This window comes from Phacochoerus africanus, chromosome 4, assembly GCF_016906955.1.
Source record: "Phacochoerus africanus isolate WHEZ1 chromosome 4, ROS_Pafr_v1, whole genome shotgun sequence".
NCBI lineage: Eukaryota > Metazoa > Chordata > Mammalia > Artiodactyla > Suidae > Phacochoerus > Phacochoerus africanus.
Window position 1 is genome coordinate 7815093 of NC_062547.1, and position 14141 is coordinate 7829233.

Sequence of the window (14141 nt, forward strand, 5' to 3'; positions counted from 1 at the left end):
GGGGGTGGCTCAGCCTGAGGGTCCTGGGGGACCTGACTTGCCCCGAGGGAGGTGGCCTGACGCAAGCACTCCCACACCCTCTCGCGTCCTCGGAGCGCCACTCCCGCAGCGGTGCAGACTGTTTTCGTTTATTGATGCAGGCTTTGAGGCACAGTTGTGAGGTGTTGTGAGGGACAGGCCCAGCCGGTACAGCGAGACAGAAAGCCTTGGGGGGGTCTGGAAATGGATGAAGTGAGGAGAGGGCCAGGAGCAAGGGGCGGCAGTCAAGCAACCCCGTAGCCTCCTCCCCAGGTTTCAGTCCGGTCGAGAGAGGGCTCTTTGGTCAAACAAGCAGAGCATGCCGGGGAGAGGGCAAGAACGAAGCCCTTTGAGAGGCCCGGGCCGGGGTCCTGCCCCTACGAGGACACGCCTTTGTCCCGGGGGCGCCCGGGGCCCCGGGGCCGCGCGGGCTTCCTGGGGGCGTTGAGGGGCCGGCGGCGACCCCGTGGCGCGCGGGGCAGTGCGCAGCCGCGCTCGCTCTGCGTGTCCGAGGACTCGTCGATGAAGGCAAGATTCTCGCTGGGGTAGTCCAGCGCCGAGGCCGTGGGCGGCGTGGGCGGCGTGGGCGGTGAGGGCGGCGAGGGCGGCTCGGTCTTCTCCGGGGCCACAGGGGATAGTGGCCTGCTGGCGGGCTGCGCTGGGCACGGCGGTGGAGGCAGGGGTGGCCGCTCCTTCTCCTGAGGCGGTGGTGCCGGGGGACCTACTCGCTGGGTCACCCGCGCGGTCACCGTGCCGGTCCAGCTGGCGGCCTGCGCCGTGAGGCCGCCCATCTGCGCGGGGAGGAAAGGCAGTCCTTGGCTGGGGGTCCTTGACCGTCTCCGCAACCCCGGTAGCCTGCTCCTTCACCCTTCACCGATCAGGTGCTGCCCCTCTTTTTCCTCCCGGTCCTCCTGCCTCAGGAGGAGGGAAAGGCTCATGACCCAGCGACATGCTCCCTTCCTCCATCTTCACCGAAGTGTCCTCTTCTCCAGGAGAAAAACCCCGGTTTTATTTCAGTTCTCCCTCCATCCCCCCTCACCCATCTTTGCCCCTCCATCCACTCTGGGGCCAGACGCAAGGAGTAGGGTTCCAAAATACAGGTCACCCAGTTACATGTGCATTTCAGATAAACAACAAATACAGTATTAGATAAGTATGTCCCATGCAGTACTTGGGACATATTTATACTCAAATATTATTTGCAACTTATCTGAAGTGCACATGTAACTGGGCTTCCTTCATCTTTACTTGCTAAATCTGGTAACCTTATCCCGGAATGTGGAGATGGAGCACCTGCAAACCTGTTGGAGTTTATCCCTTTGTCCTCCGCAGGTGCACACTGGGGCTCCCTCAGTCCCTGCCTTGGGGGAGACCCCATCTGGAAGGGAGGCAGGATGGTCAACCTGCCGCTAGGGTACAGCACGGCAGCACCAAAGCGCAGGCGCAGCGCTGCGGCGGGGGGCGCCTACCTCTGCCCGGGTGCGGCGGGACACGACTCGCAGCCAGTTCCCGATGGTGGTGAGCACTGAGGCGAAGTAGGCCAGGCCGAGTAGGATCCAGAACCACACCAGAGGCTGGTAGGCTGCAGAGTTCTGGTTGGGACTGGCGCCTTGGGACCCCACCGGGGAGGGCAGAAAGAAGCTGATGGTGAGCTCAGCAAGTCTTGAGCCTGTGAGTCTCGGGTTCACCGCGCCCCTTCCCATCGCAACGCCTTGATCTGCCCGCCCCAGAGCAATGGGTATGTGCTAGAGCGTGTGAATGGATGCAAGAAGATGAATGGGCGTGACTTGATGGTGTGCAGGAGAAGAGCCGTGTGAGGGGTGCATTTAATATATATGTCAGCAGGCATGCGAGCATGAGGTGTTGCATCCATGCACAAATGTGAGGGTGCATTCAATGAGCGGATGTAGGGATTGGAGCAAGCACGTGTGAGTGCAGAAGCACCGGGGTGAATTTGGCGGGAGAAGCAAGATCGCAAAGTGGGTGGGGAAGTGCAGCCCAAGAAAAGTGGCCTCACCGGCCACGTAGTCTCCGAAGCCCACCGTGGTGAGCGTCACCACGACGAAGTAGATGGCTTCCAGCTTGCTCCAGCCCTCCACATAGCAGAAGATGAACGTGGGCGTGAGGACAAAGAGCAGGCAGCCGATCAACAGGAAGAGCACCGCTGAGAGAATTCGCACCAGCTCCGGTGGCACGTGCCACTTCTGCAGGAAGGGGGGCGAGAAGTCGCCAAAACCTCCCCTCTCACATCCCTTAGCCCTTCTTCGGGGATCTCTAAGTTCCCCGTGATCCCGGCGCGGCGCCCGCGCTCACGTGTTAGCCGGGGACTTAGGGAAGGGTTTCCCGACCCCAAGGCAAGGGCGCGCAGGGCGTGGAGCAGCTCACCAGAAAGACGGCTTCGATGTGACCGATGCCGCGGCGGAGGGAGGAGCCCAGCCGGTCCCCGACCCCTGCCAGCAGAATCCCGAACAGCGGGATCCCCACCAGGGCATAAAAGATGCAGAAGAGGCGCCCGGCATCAGTGCGCAGGGCGGCGTTGCCATAGCCTGGGCAAGAGGGGCAGCGGCAGCGCGTCTAAGGGCTGCCTGGCACCTCCCCCACCTCCACCTCCCTCTGTGCCTTCCCCCCGGGAGGAAGCCCAGTCACCCCTCCCCCCACACATGCCCAGTCCCCTCCCCCACCGATGGTGGTGATGATGGTGCCTGAGAAAAAGAAGGCGCTGCCCAGGTCCCAGGCCGAGTGGTTGCTGTTACTAGTTGAGTTGGTGTCAGGGTTCGCACCCTCTCCCAGGGCATCAGCCACCTCCTGCAGGACAAGGCGCAGAAGGAGGAACCTCAGCCTTTCCCTCTGGTCGTGGCCCACACCCTGTCCCTCTGGTCTCTCTGAAGGGCTCCCTCCTCATCCCTCCCAGCTCTCCTCTTACCCTCTGGTCTCCCTGAAGGCAGTGTGGTCCCTAGAACAGACCTGACAAATTGGGAAGCTCAATTTTGTTTGGCCAACACGTCAGTTTAGAGACATTTAAGTTGTTGGCCTCCACTTCGCAAAAGAAATGTCCAGTTTTAGAGTGGCCAGGAGCACAGACCCTGGGACCAGACTGCCTGGGTTCAAATCTTGGTGCTGTGTGATGCTGAGCCGTGCCTCAATTTCTGTCTCTATCAGTTGGGGGTGGTGACAATAGTACCCACCTCAGAGAGTTATTGAGAAGAGTTAAAGCACTCACACCACCCACAGTAAGCACTGTGGTTATTAAATTAGTCCCCGTGTAGCGCAGTGAGCTCACGGCAAGGCCAGTGAGTTCCAGCTTCACATAGACCCCACCGCTCCCATTGCCCCTTTGGAAGCTGAGTTCAAGTCTTTAAAAGATCTGATGAAAGTTAGGGACCCTCTCTCCAGGAAGGTTCACATACCATCAAATTTTGCATCCCATTTTAGGAGAGTCATGGACACATAACCCCCTGCCTGCCCTGCTGAAGCCCAAAGCAAACCCTGTGCTACATAGTAGGTGCTCAATAAAAATGACAGAATTAATGGCATGGCCATGTGTCTGCCCCCTCTTGCCAACCAGTCTGCTTCCTCGGGAGGAGAGTCTGTGTTTTGAGAGTGCCCGCCCAGAGTGACAGAGGGCAGGGCATAATGAGGAGGGGGTGCAGAGGGGCCCTTCTCCACGTCTCGAAGAGCCAAGACACATAGGCAGTGGGTGTGGGGGAGGTCAGAAGCCACCTACTTTCTCTCTGACCGCAGTCCTCATTAGCAAGACACAGTCCAAATTCATCTTCCTAAAGTGACAGTCCCAAGTTCTCCATAGCTCTGCGCTCTCGGCGGAATGGAGTCTAAACTCCCCAGCCCAGCATGTAAGGCCCTTCTCAATCTGGTCCCAACCTCCCCTTCTCCCATCTTCTCTTCTGGGACTCCCATTTTGGAACCCAAGTTACAGTGACCTTGTCCCCAGAATTTCTGAGATGATTCCATTTCCTGTAATAATTTTTTAAATAAAGCCAAGTGAAATGAATGATTAAAAGTGATTTATTTTGCAATGCTTTTCCAATAAATTCGCTACGGAAGGGGAAAAAAAAAACCCTTTGTCATTCTATGTGTTCTAATTTTTGCTTCAAATGACTAGGCATCTGCTAAATCCCAGAACTGCGAAACACAGAGCTTTCCAGCTTCCACGCCTTTGCCCATGCTGTTCCTCTGCCTGTGAGTCTCTTGCAATCCAATCACACAGCTCTAAATTCTACCCATCTTACCTGCTTCATTGCAATTACCAGCGCTTCCCAAAGGCCCCTGGCATCTCCCTCCTTGCCCTCAGCATCTAGCCCAGGGCCCAGGGTACAACAGGCACTTAACAGAGAAGGAAGTAAGGGATCCTTTCTACTAAATCCTGCAGTGAACTAAGCACGGATCTGTCCCTTCTTCTAGATGTGCCATCCTCTAGGGTAGAGCCTGCACCCGCTTCACCCCAGCAGCAATTTCCCTGCTCACCCTGTGGTATATATAGCACAGCACCCAGCACACAGTAGGTGCACAATTGCTGCATGGCTGGCCAATTATAGAAGAGAAATAAAGCAGTTGTTGCCCACCCTGCTAGGTTCTGCCCTTCTCTTTCTTCTTTTTTTTAATCCAGGAAAAAAAGCAATTCCATTGTGAAGGTAAAATAGGTCAGATTCCCTCCCTCTCCCTGCCCTGTGGTCTGGCCACACTCTCTCCGGCCCAGGCCTCTCGGAGCCTTGCTGGGCCTTCTGGAAGTGTCAGAGACAAAGTCAAGCTGCCTGTGTCCTGGGCCCCACCCCACCCTCATCTCTGCTCCAGGTCCTGCCACCTTGGGAATCAGCTGGAACACTGAGGCTCCATGCTGATGGATGGCTCCTCTCTCCAAAAGAATAGGCAGGAAAGAGGAGTCATTTTCCATAAAATAGTAAAGTGATTTATTCAAGTTAAATTTATTTGTTTTTTTGTTTGTTTGTTTGTTTGTTTAATATGACAGTGGCTCAGAAATCAGAGAGAGCAGCAGAGGTGCTTGCGTGACAGTGGCCCAGAAGCCTGCAGCCCACACTTTCTTTGGTCCCTGGACCAAAGCCGACCCGACCCCATCCCTGACTTGCCCTCCCTCCGGCCTCCACATCATAAGCATGAGTCCTGGTGGGAAGGTGTTCTCCACCTGGCATCCACGATGGCATGGACCAGCTTAGGGGATTCCAGAACCCTCCAGAATCAGTGGTACTTGTTTATACCTGCACTTCTCTGGGGACAGCAGGTGGGGAAGTGTTCGCAGTGTTCCTGGGTTTCTCTAAGGCATCTGTGACTCCAAAGAAACACAGGACTAGTGCAGGGTTGCCAGATTTAGCAAATAAAAATACTGCATGTGACATATTTAGGTTTTCAAAGTATTCATTCTTTAGCTGAAATTTACATTTCACAGGGTGTTCCAGACTTCACCTGGCAACCCTAAGCCAGTGAGTTAGACCTGAGAAAATGCAACATATCTCATGCTACAGCCATTAATTCATTTCTTCCTTCATGCGTTCCTTTATTCAACCACCAAAACACACTGAAGGAGACACTCTAGGAGCAGAACCCAATGCCAGGCACAGCAAGAAAAACAAATGCCCCTGTGGCCGCCATACTGAATACAGAGACCTGGATCCCAGCCTTTGCCCTGCACCCCCAGCTGCACTCGCATTTCAAGGGTGGTCTGGAAGCAACACCCCGGCACAGGGCCCCAGTGGCATGCAGCTGGTGTCGGGGAGTCATGGGTGACTGCTGAAGGGGCTCTCCCCCACCCACGCACCTTGATGAAGAGCCCCAGGTCCTGGTCGCTCACACAGGGATGGGCCCTCAGGAACTTCTCTCGCACCTCCCCCAGCTCCCTTTGGGCCTGCTGCTCATGGGGCTGCTCCAGGGCCTGGAACACTAGGGCACCGGACACCAAGTAGAGCAGGACCAGCGCCAGCAGTGCCAGTAGTGTGGTGCTGCGCATGGCGCGCCCAGGGGCCCGGCCAATTCCACTGCCCGCCTGGGGAGGCTGGGCAGGGGGCTCCTGGGGAGCTGCAGTCACTGCGGGCAGAACCAGGGATGCTGGGATCAATAACCTGGCCTGACACCCCTACTCCCTCCTCCAACCCCTACACACCCAGAGGTCCTTGGAGCCCCCAGCCCTACTACCCACAAAGGGCCTCTCTTCACATCCCTCTGGCCAGACACTGGATACCAGGACACGCCCAGCGCCCCCCCCCCCCGCCGCCCCCTCAGCCCTGTCCTCCCCCTTACCTCCACTGCCCGGCCCTCAGCCCCAGTCCGGGGACTCCAGGGTGTGAGAAGATAAGTGGGCACCGGGAAGGGAAAGGAAGGAGCGTGGATGGGGGAAGCGAGGCTGGGCCTGCCAAGGGAGAGGTGGGGCGAGTGGGGAAATGCTGGGGGCCTGGGAGGGGGGTGCGTGGGGAACCCGCCTTCCAGCTGGAGGCTGAGGGGGCGCGGAGGCGCTCCAAGGCAAAGCGGGAGGGGAGGCCGGACCGCGCAGCGCAGGGCAGGGACGGGGACGGGGACGGCAGGACCCGGCTCGTCCGCTGAGGCTGCGGCAGCATCTTCGTGGCTTCTCCCTCCCCTCCAGCCTCTCCTTGTTCCGCTGCTAGACCTGCTAGACGCGATGGGCCTGGAGGGGAGCCTCCAGGGTCCCCCAGCGCCCCGCAGGGCTTTCGAGGAACCCAGGGGCGGGTCCCGGTCGCTGTGCAGAGGCGAGGCAGGGCGGAGGGGAAGGGAGGGTGCCGGTTCCGGGAAGGAGCGGGGTGGGGGCGACCAGGGCCCGACCGTAGCGCATCCCTTGGGACAGCTGTCAGCCCTTGGGACAGGGGGCGGTGGCGCCCACGCGCACACACACGCGGGCACAAAGACCCGCGCGCCCACGCTCCACCCTGCGGTTCCAGGCGGCCCGGCTGCCCAGGCTGCACGCACACACTCCACCTGCTCACGGGCGCACCGGACCCTCAGGACCGTGCGCGCCGGGCCAGGGCCCCCAGAAGCCCCCACACACGTGTGCACACACTCACGTACACGCACACCCAGACCGTGGGGCCACCGCGCATCGCCCGCCGCCCACACACCGCACCCCGCCGCTCGCTCCCACCGCCTCCCCGCGTCTTCACGCCGACGCCTCGGAGCGTGACGGGCGGCAGGACGCGCGGCCGCGCGACTCCCGGAGGCGCCCACGCGCAGGAGGTGGGCTTCCCTCCCGGCCTCTTCGCCCCTGCAGGCCCCTGCCCCCGGAGGCCGGCCCGAGCCCCCCGCCGTCCCGCACTCCCTGCCCGCACCTGCCCGCCCTCTCCGCCCCGCACTCACTGTCGGCCCTGCTGCGGCTGCGGCTGCGGCTGCAGCCCGGACTCCCGAACGGCCTCGCCGGTGCCGCCTGGGCCGCGGAGGCGGTGGCGGCGGCGGCGGCAGGGGCGGAGCGGGAGGCCGCCGGGGCTGGGACCCCCCCCCCACTCCCGCTACCAGAAGCCCCCCTCCTCCCGCATTTAACCCCTCCAGCGCCGCGCTTCCCTCCGTGCCTCGCCCTCGCCTCCAGCGCCGCTCCCCGCAGCCCCTTACCTGTGGCTGCCCAGCCCCCCCAATCCCGGCTCGTCCTGGGAGAGGAGTGGCCGAGGAGCCCGGGAGGGGTCGCCGCTGGGTCAGGCCTGGAGTCTCAGACCGTGGCCCTGGTACTGCCCTGCTGGCCAGCCAGTGTGGCCAGCGGCACGCCCCCGGCCTGGACATCAGCCCGCTCACCTCTTCCGACAGGCGCCACGCGACTCCGCTACTCTCCCAGCATTTTCCAGGCCCACTACCAGATCGGAAGGGCCTCAACTCCCTCCCTCTAGGGACAGCCTGGTCCTTGTGCTCTGCACTCATGAGAGGAGAGACCTCAGGGGACAAAGGGGTGCGGGATCCATCGAGGCCCTCTGGAGCTGGCTGAGGTGGGGTTGGGATCCAGCTCTGGGAAATCGAGCCCGGATGCCTCCTGCCCCTACTCCCGTACCCCGCCCCCATCCCTTGCTCCTCACTTCCAGGCCCATCCCAGCCTTGAACTGGTGTCAGCACACCCTCCCCCATTGTCTGGACGAGGCAGGCCCCTGGCAGGTCCTGGAACTCCGAGTCTCTGCCCTCCTCCACTTCTTTACAACTCCGATCTTGCCAAAGACTTTCTCTTGCCTGGGATCTTCCGCCTTCACTCGGGTGGCTTTGAGCATGGTCTCTAAGGCTGACCACACCCCACCAGTAGGGGGCCTAGCAGGTACCACACTCTCCTGGCTTCCTAGTCCCCACTTACAGAAGAGGGATGATTATCGCCTCTGGATGTGAGCATTAAAGAGGTAAATTTAGTAAATGCTCAAAACAGAGCCTGACACTTACAATTAGGTGCCCTACAAGTGTTAGCAATTTGTCTTTCAACAAAAAGTGACTGTCCAGCTTTGAGCTGATTCTCTGAGTCTCAATACCCCCTCTGGAGGCCTGGTGCTCAGGAGAGTCCCAGGTGAAGTTTTGACACAGGCCCAGTGCTGGACCCCAGGAACTTCAAGGAGCTGGAACAAACGGTCAAGTGCATGGGCAGGAGACAGACCCTCTGATAAATGGCTCCCAGCCATGGGACAAATGACAGATCTGTAAGGGCCGGGACTATGTGACTAGCAATGACTGCACTATTAGGGAGAGCCAGAGAAGCACCCTCCTCCCCGGCCACCAGGCAGGCCGTGTCGGGGCAGCCCACCCACTGGGCCAAATCCACACCTGCTAGGGAGATGGGGGCCAGCTCCTCCTCCACAGGCCCTGGGCTAACTCCTGGACCTGAAGGCCAAGTTGGGCATAATGACAGGGAAGTAGGGTCTCCGGAGATCCCGATCCAGTGAGAAGCTCCACAGTCAGAGCCAAGGGACCCAGGAAGAGGAGCCACAGTTCCCTGACCTGGAGATGGAGGGCTTCATAAAAGAGGTGAATTTTTTCTTTTTCTGTCTTTTTAGGGCCGCACCTGCAGCATATGGAGGTTCCCAGGCTAGGGGGCGAATCAGAGCTGCAGCTGCCAGCCCTACACCACAGCCACAGCAATGCCAGTTCCAAGCCATGTCTGCAACCTACACCACAGCTCAGGGCAATGCTGGATTCTTAACCCACTGAGCGAGGCCATGGATGGAGCCACGGATACTCGTCAGAATCGTTTCTGCTGAGCCACGACAGGAACTGCAAGGAGGTGAAGTGTGAAGCAGGTCTTGAAGAAAGAGTAGAAACTGTTCCAGTGGGAAGGGGCCTGGAGCGGGGGGCAGGGCTCTTCTGGTCTCTTCCCCTCACACTGTGGGCGCCTCCCAGTCCTTGCCCACCAGCCTCCAGGGAGGTAAATGGTAAATGGCCTTGCCCAGCCTCGCAGCCCCGTTCCAGGGCCAGTGTCTGATCAGCCTTAGACCAAACAGGCGATGGCGTGAGAAACACAAGCAGACAACTGACAGACAGTGAATGGACTCGGGGCACAGACAGTGTTTATTGAGTGGCAGGTGCAGGAGAGGTAGCTGGCTCCGGTGTAGAAGCCGAAGTGGCAGGTCATGCCAGGGTGCTGTGGGCATCTGGCAGCCAGGGCCATACCCCCCATCCTAGGGGACAGCACAAGCTCACTACGACAGGAGTAGCAAGGAGCCAGCCTGGGGAAGAGGCAGCCACAGCCCCTGGAATCCTGGGCGAGAAGCGGCGGACGAACTCTGCACAGGGGCCTGGAGGGGGAGGGACTGGGGTCTGGGTGTTGTTGGGAGAGGGAGGGGGATCACGTCTGTGGGGTGGAGTAGAGACTGTGGTGGTGGCTGCCTGGTCCCAGAACCTGGGAGAAGAGCAGAGGAGTGGTCCGCGTCTGGCTGCCTCCGCACCAGCCTGGCTCCCGCCCGATGGCACCGTACCAGCTGCCGGAGCCTAGGCTGCCTGACATGCTGCAGGCAGAGAAACAGGGTCAGTCCCCCGGCAGTGACTGGGACAACAGACACAAGAGCTAGGGGAAGGAAAGAGACTTAGAGCCAGAGATCCAGACCTCTCCGACCAAGGCAAATTCCATCTCAGGAGGAGAGGCGGGGGCTTTAGCCACAGCAAACCAGAAGGGCCCTCCTTAGTACAGACAGCACACAAAGGCCAGCGTGGGGGCAGGGGCAAGACCCAGCTTAGGTCCCCACGGCTCAATGGGGCAATCTGGGAGCCCAGAGGTCCTGAGATGGGGCTGGGCCTCCTACCTGGTGCTCTCGCCCCGGCTGTGCTCCCAAGAGCAGCCCTCGTCCTCGCAGTGTGCCCGGTCGAAGAAGTAGGAACGGGAGCCAAAGACCTGCCCGTTGAGGATGCGGCTGGTGCTCTGGGAGAGGGGGCCACCATTGATGCTTTCACCTGCTCCCACCCCCCCCGGGCTCCCACAACCTCCGGAACCCAGCCCGGGGAGCCCCTCTCCACTGGCCCTCACCAGGTCCTGTGGGGGCCGGTGCACCCGGAAGAAGCCCACCAGCAGGGTGGTGGGCAGCAGCTCCCACACAAAGAGGATGAGGCCAAACACCAGGTAGCCTTTGTTCCCCAGGTCGTTCACCAGGTCCGCCTGTGGGGAGGCAGGGGCTGTGCCAATCTGCCATCGTGCCAGTGGGGCACCCGGACAGGGCCCAGGCCAGCTTGGGGCCAAGAGCCACTACTGAGGAGGCAGCAGACGTGCCCCGCGCCCACCTGGTCAGAGACGTTGTACCAGTCGTAATCGAAGGCGTCCAGCCGGCTCCGGGGGGCCAAGGCCAGGGCTGCCAGGTTGTAGCAGGCCCGGCTGGCATAGAGCAGGACCATGGCGCCACCCATCGCAGCTGCCTGACACACACTGGTCCCCTGGCACAGATGACAACAGGGGACCCTTAGGGAGGGCAGGCTCCAGCTTCCTCTCTACCCGGAAGACCCCAAACACCCCAAGGGGCACCCAGCATCAGCGCCTGTGGCCCTACCTTGGCCTCCAGGTAGATGCTGGTGGAGGGGGCCCGCCGGGCCACAAGGCAGAGGCAAGCGGCGAGAGAGAGTGCGCAGATAACAAACAGGGAGTCGCTCACCAGGACACGCACCAGCAGGAGGGCCCAGGGCTGCGCCCGGCGCCGGCGGGACAGCACCGCACACAGCACATTCACCAGCAGAAAGAGCAGCGAGGCCCCCACGAAGGCCCCTCGGACGGCCAGCCTGCGGCCCACAGCACAGTCAGGCCCTGGCGCCCCTCCCCCATCACCCAACCTCCCCCCCGGGAGACCCCGGTGTCGATCACAACCTCAGGTCAGCCAGCCTGAACCCGGCTCCTCTGGTTTTAGAAATGAGGAAACTGAGGCCCAAAGAGTTCAGAAGGTGACCCACAGCAGGGGAAGGAGCACTGAACCAGGAGTCAGAAATCTGGGTTCAAGCCCTGGCTCTGTGTCCTGCCAGGTGTGTGACCTTGAACAAGCTGCTTTGCCTTGGTGAGCCTCAGTGTCCTCATCTCTCGAATGGGGACAATGTCGGCTTCGGAGGTTGTAAAAATTAAAGATGTCTGTGAAAGCTCTTCATAAACTATGAGCCGTTAATCAAACAACAGGACTAGCACTGCCCAAGGTCACCCAAAAGTGTCCTTTGGCTTTGGCGCATCCAAGGGCTGGAGGCTGCAGCTCTTTCTCCATCAAGGATGACCCTGGTACCCTCTCCCCTCAGTGCATCACGACTGTCTCTATTATAGGTGCCCTTCACAGATGCAACGCCTCTGCTGAGCCATCTGCAGGTGCCTTCCTTTTCCTTCCACAAACGCCCTGGGTTGTGCTCGCCTCAGCCCTCCTGGGGAGAAGGAACAGACACAGGGCTTCTCCCTGTCCCTGACCAGGGGACTGAACCCACCAGCGTTCCGGGTACTTACAAGCCTCGGCTCATCTCTGGCCGACGCTTCGCCTTGGCCTTGAACACCACCTGGGAGCAGAGACACCCATCATTCTTTTGGGCCCCTGGACCTGCTACCCACTACCCACCCCGCATCCGTCACCATGGTTACCTGGGCAAAGTAGAGATTCATAAGCGTCAGTGTGAAGAACTGCAGGCAGACAGGGCAGCAGTAGAGAAGCCAAAAGGGCAGGGGCCCCAGGCGGTTGGCTCGAGGTGTATCTCGGAAGTAGAAGGAGAAGAGGGTGGTACGCAGGGCGGCCCAGAGCAGACAGAGTGCCAGGAACACCGTCTGATAGCTGAGACGCTTGTGCCCGTACAGGAGCACCAGCCAGAGCTGGGCATAGACGGAGAAGAAGAGCAAGGCGTACAGAGTGGTATAGGCCGCAGTCAGCCCCAGGGTCACGGCAGGCGGCAGCGCAGGCACCAGCCCAGCAGCAGGCACCAGGCCAGACAGGTTACTCTCCATGTCAGGGAGGGAGGCCTGAATCCAGGAGACAGAGATGGAGGGGCTGGCAGGGGGCCAGGGAAATAAATACGGAGGGGTGGGAGGTGTCGGGTGCAGAGACAGAGATGGGGAGCTCAGGTGGAAAGAAGTTGTGGCTGGCCAGGCCCTCCCCCCTCAACAGAGGAACCCTTGCCTTTGCCGAGCACAGGCAACCGGGGTCCCTCACTCAGGTGTGGAAGGACAGACAGCCTTTCCTCTCCCAGGCGGAGCGGGGGGTGGGGAGGTGGGGAGTCTCCTGCCTGGACCAGTCTCAGAGCCGGGCGTGGGGGCTGGGGGTGCAGAGGCTAAAGGAGAGGGGTCCCTGGCCTTGGTCGCTGGAGTCGTCCTGGCAGGAGGGGGAGAGCCGGCCAAAGCCAGTCAGCTCAGGGCTGCGGCCGCTGCGGGGGGGGGCGCTCAACGCCCGGCTCTCCCCCTCCCCAAACTGGGGGACTCTCTCCCCTCCAACAATCCGGAAAGGGAGGGCCTCCGCCTTCAGTCCTCGGAATTCCGGACGCTGGCCCACTGCACCACCCCACACTGCGTCCACTCTGCAGCCGTAGGGGGCGGAAGGAGGCCGACGCCGGATCTTCAAGCCGCCGCTGGAGGAGCGGGCTCCGGTCGCTGGGACCCGGGGCTCCGGCTCCCCGGCTCCCGCGGCTCCGCCCCCTCCTGCGCCTGCGCGGGCGCCGTCCGCTACGCAAATTGCTCAGGAGTCTGGCCCCTGCTCCGCAGCCCCGCGCGCCGCACCCGACGCGGAGCTGTTCCGAGAATTGGCGCGAGCTGCGCGGGCGGCGGGCGCCAGGGGTTACGAGAGGCGGCGGGCGGCCGTGACGCTCGGGCCACGCCGCATCCGGCCGGCGCCCGGGTGGGCCGTGCCCCGGGCCACCGGCCTTTGCCTGGTTAGGGGGCCGCCGGTTCCCATGTTTCGCTTCTCCATCCCCAAATCGACATCCTGCTGCCCGACCTGGGGCGGTAACGACTTCCCTTCACCCGGGCTCTGAAGGAAACTTCCGCCCGCAGCCAAGATGGCCTCCGGGACCCGCCCCCGGGCCTTAACCCGCGGGGCCCCGGGGCCCCGCAGCCCGCGCGAGTCCGCCCGCGCGAGTCCGCCCGCCCGCGCCCTGGCCGGCGGCGGTTCCCGCTCACCTGGCCAGCCGCTTGCCAGGTGCAAGGCCCCGCAAGTCCTATGGTCCCCCCTCACAGGGGCCCCGGCCATTTCTCCGCCGGGGAAGTCATCCCTCCAGGGTGGAGGCCCCCTCGCTTATCTCGAGTGCTCCCGAGCTGGCGCGAGGAGTGGCGCCCCTGACGCGGGCGGTGCGAGCTTTCCACTGCGGGGAGGAGGAAGGGGGACTTCCCGAGCCGATCACCCGGTTCAGACGGAGCAGTGACACCTCAACAACAGTTGCATCCGACGGCCGAGCTTCAATTACGGCTTGTGTTTTCACCCACAGTAATCACCACTCTGTTTACAAGGATCACTGGCTCCTGAGGGAGGTGTCATTATCCGCATTTTACAAGGGTGGGGATTAAGGCCCAGAGGAGCCGAAGGACTTGTCAGTAGGAGCTGGTCCCCAAATGGGCATCCCAGAAAATCCCTCATCTGCTTCCACACACACCCAAGGAATAAGGAAGTCCGGAGCTGAACCAGGGACCCCGGAGGAAGGCGGTGGGCGGGGCCGGAGCCGGTAGCGGCCCCGCCTGCTGACCTAGCTAGTGACATTTCGAGAGC

The 14141-nt window shown here is 61.3% G+C and overlaps 3 protein-coding genes across 6 annotated transcripts; all 3 read right to left on the reverse strand.

Annotated features, from left to right (window-relative positions):
* Positions 1 to 395: 395 nt before the first annotated feature.
* On the reverse strand, positions 396 to 6112 carry KCNK4 (potassium two pore domain channel subfamily K member 4). The gene is made up of 6 exons (XM_047775395.1): positions 5807 to 6112; positions 2700 to 2823; positions 2404 to 2564; positions 2036 to 2222; positions 1488 to 1627; positions 396 to 809 (listed from the first exon to the last, which is right to left on the reverse strand). Exons 1-6 carry the CDS (start codon positions 5993 to 5995, stop codon positions 396 to 398), a joined length of 1215 nt encoding a protein of 404 aa, XP_047631351.1. The 5' UTR covers positions 5996 to 6112.
* LOC125124106 (collagen alpha-1(I) chain-like) lies at positions 6011 to 9580 on the reverse strand. The gene is made up of 4 exons (XM_047774269.1): positions 9484 to 9580; positions 8713 to 8832; positions 6286 to 7889; positions 6011 to 6072 (listed from the first exon to the last, which is right to left on the reverse strand). The coding sequence occupies exons 1-4, from the start codon at positions 9578 to 9580 to the stop codon at positions 6070 to 6072; spliced, it is 1824 nt and encodes a 607-aa protein (XP_047630225.1). The 3' UTR covers positions 6011 to 6069.
* On the reverse strand, positions 9494 to 14075 carry GPR137 (G protein-coupled receptor 137). 4 transcript variants are annotated; one of them, XM_047775398.1, is made up of 8 exons: positions 13559 to 14075; positions 12038 to 12409; positions 11906 to 11955; positions 10983 to 11208; positions 10720 to 10869; positions 10469 to 10597; positions 10248 to 10363; positions 9494 to 9953 (listed from the first exon to the last, which is right to left on the reverse strand). In XM_047775398.1, the coding sequence occupies exons 2-8, from the start codon at positions 12392 to 12394 to the stop codon at positions 9794 to 9796; spliced, it is 1188 nt and encodes a 395-aa protein (XP_047631354.1). In that variant the 5' UTR covers positions 12395 to 12409; positions 13559 to 14075; the 3' UTR covers positions 9494 to 9793. The 4 variants fall into 4 exon arrangements, with proteins under 4 accessions (XP_047631354.1, XP_047631353.1, XP_047631352.1 ...); XM_047775397.1 differs by lacking the exon at positions 13559 to 14075 and adding an exon at positions 12567 to 12644; XM_047775396.1 differs by lacking the exon at positions 13559 to 14075 and having other exon boundaries at positions 12038 to 13079.
* Between the last annotated feature and the right edge of the window lie 66 nt (positions 14076 to 14141).